The 5,260-nt window shown below is 37.2% G+C and overlaps 1 protein-coding gene across 1 annotated transcript; it reads right to left on the bottom strand.

Annotated features, from left to right (window-relative positions):
* Positions 1–414: 414 nt before the first annotated feature.
* Positions 415–4,941, bottom strand: LOC114616162 (cystatin-S-like). Its single transcript, XM_028761683.1, has 3 exons — positions 4,714–4,941; positions 1,530–1,643; positions 415–498 (listed from the first exon to the last, which is right to left on the bottom strand). The coding sequence occupies exons 1-3, from the start codon at positions 4,939–4,941 to the stop codon at positions 415–417; spliced, it is 426 nt and encodes a 141-aa protein (XP_028617516.1).
* Between the last annotated feature and the right edge of the window lie 319 nt (positions 4,942–5,260).

Here is a 5,260-nt window from a genome sequence, read left to right as displayed (position 1 = left end):
TATATGTATATGTATATGTATATGTATATGTATATGTATATGTATATATATTCTCTATAATAGCAATGTCATGTGTCATTGACTTGATATACACATATGAATATGAGCCCTCATTGGAATTTTTCCCATCACAAATTTTTAGATACACTGAGACTGGTGTCACACAAGAAGAGCTGTTGTACATTTTATTGAGCAATCAATTAGCAAGCACATGCAGACAATTCAATAGAGCATTTGCAGGGGAAGAAGAAAGGGGTTGCTGGTTGGGTGTAATTGTACTTGCTTAGCAGTCTAACCACAGCTGATTTTGATGCTAGTAATCTGCCAGGCATTCATCAAGGTATGATCATTGACAGGAGTGATGAGGCACTGCCAGAGACGTCTGCATCTTGCACTGTTTCCCTTGACAGAAAATTATATACTATGACAGCTAGAGCTCACCAGAGCCATATGATTCTCCCAGGGGACATAATACACCCCAAAAGAGCAGAATTCATCCTATAAAAGTAAACAAAGAAGGTTGATCAGTGCTGGATAAAGCTTAGAAGGAATCTGAAACCAGAACTGTTTGAGGGCATTCGACTGCTGAATGTAAAACATAAACTCTGCCAACTCTACCTATACTCTCCCTTGTTAAGCACTGTCTGTTGATCTACAACACAATGATGTCCATCTACCATGTGACATCTGTCTACCTTTAATGGTCACAAGATTCTCATTTTCTTGTGAAGACATCCCTTTGTTGAATACCCTCTGACTCATTCTAGGGTCTCAGAAGTCAGGACAGGAGTTTACATTCAGTACACAGGACCCTCTCACTTCCAGACAGGGGACTTTCAGGGTCATGGGACACAGAAATTCTTGAAGGCTTCATAGTAGGGAAAGTGGCAGGAAGATGAATTGCCACTCTACACAAATCCAATGTATCTTCAGTTTACCACTGTCCGTGGAAAGGTGGCATTAAGTGCAAAGAACTGAACTGCAGGGCTCTCATTTCCTTTCAGCCTGGTGTGGACTGAAGCTATGCTTGGAAGTGTAAATGTCTGTTTCCATCAATAAAACCTGCTACTGCATCCTCCAGGTCAATCAAGCAACACCACAGTGAGCATAAAGTACATAATTAACACTTTAACCTACTGAGCAAGTCAAATTATTTATGTGTACAGACAGTCCCTTCTCAGTGCTACGTATACTATCTAAATTCATGGACATATTCTTAACTAAGTACACCACACTTATATTTACACACTCTGTAAAAACCTATGTGTCACTTACCACACACCTTTTACATACCTTTCCACCATTGCCCAAAGACAATTCAAACAAACTTTGATCTACTTATATGGACACAAACAAACACACACACACAAACACACACACACACACACACACACAAACACACACCTCTGTCCATGTTGCAGATTATACAAGTGAATATGATTATGATCTGAAATAAACTTTTACAAATTCACTGGCTTGTCCATCCCTCTACTTGCACAGAATATCTCTGATATGTGTTATATTCATACCTCCTGCTGATTAGACTCTTCATTTAAGGGACAGTTGGTCCAGTCATCCTGGGGCTTTAAACATGTAGTTTTGCCTAGGATCACATCAAATAAAAATTTCTTTCCAGCCACCACCTAAGGAGAAATTAAAGATTCCCTTTTAACATTAAACTGAACTTCACATGAGTTCTTTTCCATTCCAGTAAGCTTGACAGGACACAGAAAGAGCAGAGTTTCAAGTACTTTGGAAAATTATGCATCTCTGAGGTGTCAGCTGCTACAGAGGCAATACAAACTTTGTTTTCAACAATACAAGGCTGCTGAGAGAAGAAGTGATGTTAGAAGTCTAAAACACAGGAATAATTGGAGGTTGAAACCTACAAATGAGAAAGAATTAGGTCTGTTACAGTAAATCATGTTTAGAAGCTCACTTTTAATCTTTAGATGAGTCCTCTTCAGAGCAGAACATCCATGCTTTTTCTTGATTCATGCTCATCCCTACATTCTCATGAAGACATGGGATGATTCACTATAAGAATATTTTAATATAAAAGGAATGCAGATAGATAGATAGATAGATAGATAGATAGATAGATAGATAGATAGATGATAGATAGATAGAGATAGATAGATAGATAGATAGATAGATAGATAGATAGATGATAGATAGATAGATAGATAGATAGATAGATAGATAGATAGATAGATGTGTATATGTATATATGTATGTATATTTGGTAGTCTAAAAAGCAGCTGTTAATAAGAATACATTTGTAGTGTGAAATGTGAAAGTCTCATGCCTGGTTTACATTTTTAACTAAAATCATTTAGCTGTTTTTCCAACAGGGAATCAGACTCATCCTGATATAACTCTAGAAAAGCTAATGTGAGAGCAGACAAAGTGTTAACAACCATGTGAAAGCAGAAGTGAATGCCATGCAACTTCTTGCATTCAGCTTCAGATCAACAAAATGAGCTGCAGCTACTCTATTCACCCTTCAATGGTCTATGATTCTCTCATAGTTTACTCATCCCACATATTAGGCCTGAATGAAGATGTTTGTGTAGGGCTCTTCTAGTGCAAATGTCAGTGTTCCCGAGTTGCTAGTCAACTATGCAAAAAAAAAAGATATAAAAAACCAAAAAAATACATCATGTATACAGTAAACTGAGAACAAAACATAAAAGAAACATTCAGAAAAACACAGGAGGTTAAACAAGGATCTCAATGACATTTTCCTTCAGGGTCCTCACTCTATAAATTTCATCTCTACTCATTAATGGCATCAGTTTAAGACTAATCCATGGGTTATGAAAGAGAATACTCAAGATACACAGGATCCACTCAGACCTGTCCAAGATATTATATAATTGAATAGAATATATCCTTTGTAATCACTTATTCATTTCTCATTAAAATCATGTTGGCAACCTAGATGACCCATCAGAGGTTTCCTTTTTATTAACTCGTCTAACATAATTGAGTGCTCCAAATGATACCTTGTGTTCATGAGAAAATGCTGTAGACAGAAAGAACTCTGTTATTCTTTAAATCATTGACATTCATGGCAAGAAGGAAAAAGATCTCTACATGAACATGGCATGGCACATAGCTCTTTCTATATTCATGTGAGTAATGCCCACTATATGTTTGTGAGATGGTTTATGCCAAGATGGTTAGATATAGAACATTTTTTTAATGTGATGAAAACCAGCTAGTATAGATTTCATCCTTCTTTCAGTATTCACTTTGATGCTCAGCATCCACTTGTATGGCTTTTGGCTCCTTATATTTTTTTAAGCAGTCTATATTAAGGTTAACTGCATACTGCTATGTTAAGGTACAGTTCCCTGTGTTCCTCTATAAACGTTTGAGAGGATCAACCAAACTACGACTCAAAGATCACATCTAGAGTATGTAGGAGGAGTTTGTTGAAGATGATTCCACCTTCACTCCAAGATATATATGCAAAAAGAAGCTATGATTCTCTAGATTGGCGATACTCCTACTATAAAGGCTCATCTGGGAACCTAAGTTATTATCTCCAGGCAACAAGTAGGAGTATTGGGTCAAAGGGAGTGATATTTTTTTATGGACATTTGTGTTAGGAGAGTTGAAAGCACTATTCTTACAAATGTGTTTTTACATTGTTTCACTAAGGAGCATCACTATGTCTTCATACTTCAAGCAGAAAACCACATCCTTCGTGGTATGATAGTAGGAGACCACTCCCTTCAGGACACTGGAGATTTCAACCTTTCACACTGCTGGATGAACATGATTTTGCACAAAGTTCTGTAAAACTTTAAGCAAAGGAAGCTCAGACAACAGGAAGCTGTTAGGATATAAGCCATTCTGAGTTTGGCTACTAATGAAACTATGCAAACTGAGTGATCCTGTATATGACAAAACTGTTTATAAATATTGTTTCTTGATTTACCTGTTAAATATTTTTAAATGGATAAAAATTTCATTTTACATGTTGGAAAATTTACACTGAACAGTTTACTAACAAAACATATTAAAAATTGCACACACACACACACAGACACACACACACATACGTACACATATACTTATACACATATGTATATTCATATATAGCCTTGAAGAAATGAAGGAAGCTGGAATAAACACTACATGATTTAGTAGTAAGAAACATATGCTGAATTATCACAAAGCCCCTGTGCTATAGTTGAGATTACTTTTGATGTTTGCCCATAATGAGGAGTAGAATTCTATAAAAGACTCTAAAGATTTCAGGAAGGAAAGGCTGTTGTGGTGAGAATTTACTTTTTATGATCACATAACTCTCTTTTTACATTGTCTTTGAGCTCAAGAAAGGTAATGGTAAGATGTTCTTCTTAGAAGTCTTTTGAAGAGCCTCTGTTCTGGTTTGGCAGGGAAGTATAGCAAGAAATAGACATGTGTACACTGACAACATACTCTTAAATTTGATAGGAGTGAAACAGACGCTGTTGTAGTTTGAGTAAGCACACCTCCAAGCACTTCCAGAGGACAGAATATATCTGAGAATAAAAATGTAATAAAGGGAGGAATATGTGATTACTGCAAATATTTCCAGCTCAAACACTGGTTACAAAGAAAACTAAGTCAGTATCAAAGAACAGCAAGGTTGAGAGAATGCTAGAAGGACACAGGACTCTAAGATAAGCCAGGCTCCCTCAACAAAGGCACACATACCTGACTTTGGACTCTCTTCACTTCCACCACACGGCTCACATACAAGTCGCTGTTTCTTGCATTGTACTCTCTGACAGCAAAGTCCAGGGCTTCTGGGGCCCCATACTCCTCCATACTAGATTCCTCTATGCCACCTAGAATGTTACCTAGCACAGAGTAATGGCTCAGGTTCAGAACAAATATGAGGGTGGTCAGCAAAAATAGTTGAGCATGGAGGAGGTAGGCCATGGTCTTCTTCCAATTCGACTTGGATCCAAGGCTAGAAGTGGAATTGCAGTGAGTTTGGATCAAGCAGTGAATGTAGCCTCAGAGGGTGTTGGCCTTATATGCTGTACTATTAGTTTACATTGGCTCCTTGACAGGACCATATGTTATTTCAACCTTTGTCTATTCATGCCTCTATACTTTCTCTCCTTTCACATTGCTCTTACAGGAATCCTGCACTATTTCCATTTCTATACCTTTTAGTTCCACATTTTCCTCTTCCTCGAATCTCCATCTCCTCTCTATTCACCCTTCTTCTTTTTCTCTTACAGTTCCACACTAT

This window comes from Grammomys surdaster, unplaced genomic scaffold, assembly GCF_004785775.1.
Source record: "Grammomys surdaster isolate TR1022 unplaced genomic scaffold, NIH_TR_1.0 308359, whole genome shotgun sequence".
Classification (NCBI taxonomy): Eukaryota; Metazoa; Chordata; class Mammalia; order Rodentia; family Muridae; genus Grammomys; species Grammomys surdaster.
The sequence above is the reverse complement of the archived record's forward strand: the minus strand, read 5'-3'. Positions and strand labels throughout refer to the sequence as shown.

Excerpts from the sequence above, each read along its gene's own strand:
- LOC114616162 (XM_028761683.1), bottom strand. The coding sequence starts at position 4,941 with ATGGCCTACCTCCTCCATGCTCAACTATTTTTGCTGACCACCCTCATA. Across the intron at positions 1,644-4,713 it reads TGAAGAGAGTCCAAAGTCAG|GTGGTGGCTGGAAAGAAATT; the intron begins GTATGTGTGCCT and ends ATTTCTCCTTAG. Across the intron at positions 499-1,529 it reads AAGAGTCTAATCAGCAGGAG|GATGAATTCTGCTCTTTTGG; the intron begins GTATGAATATAA and ends TTACTTTTATAG.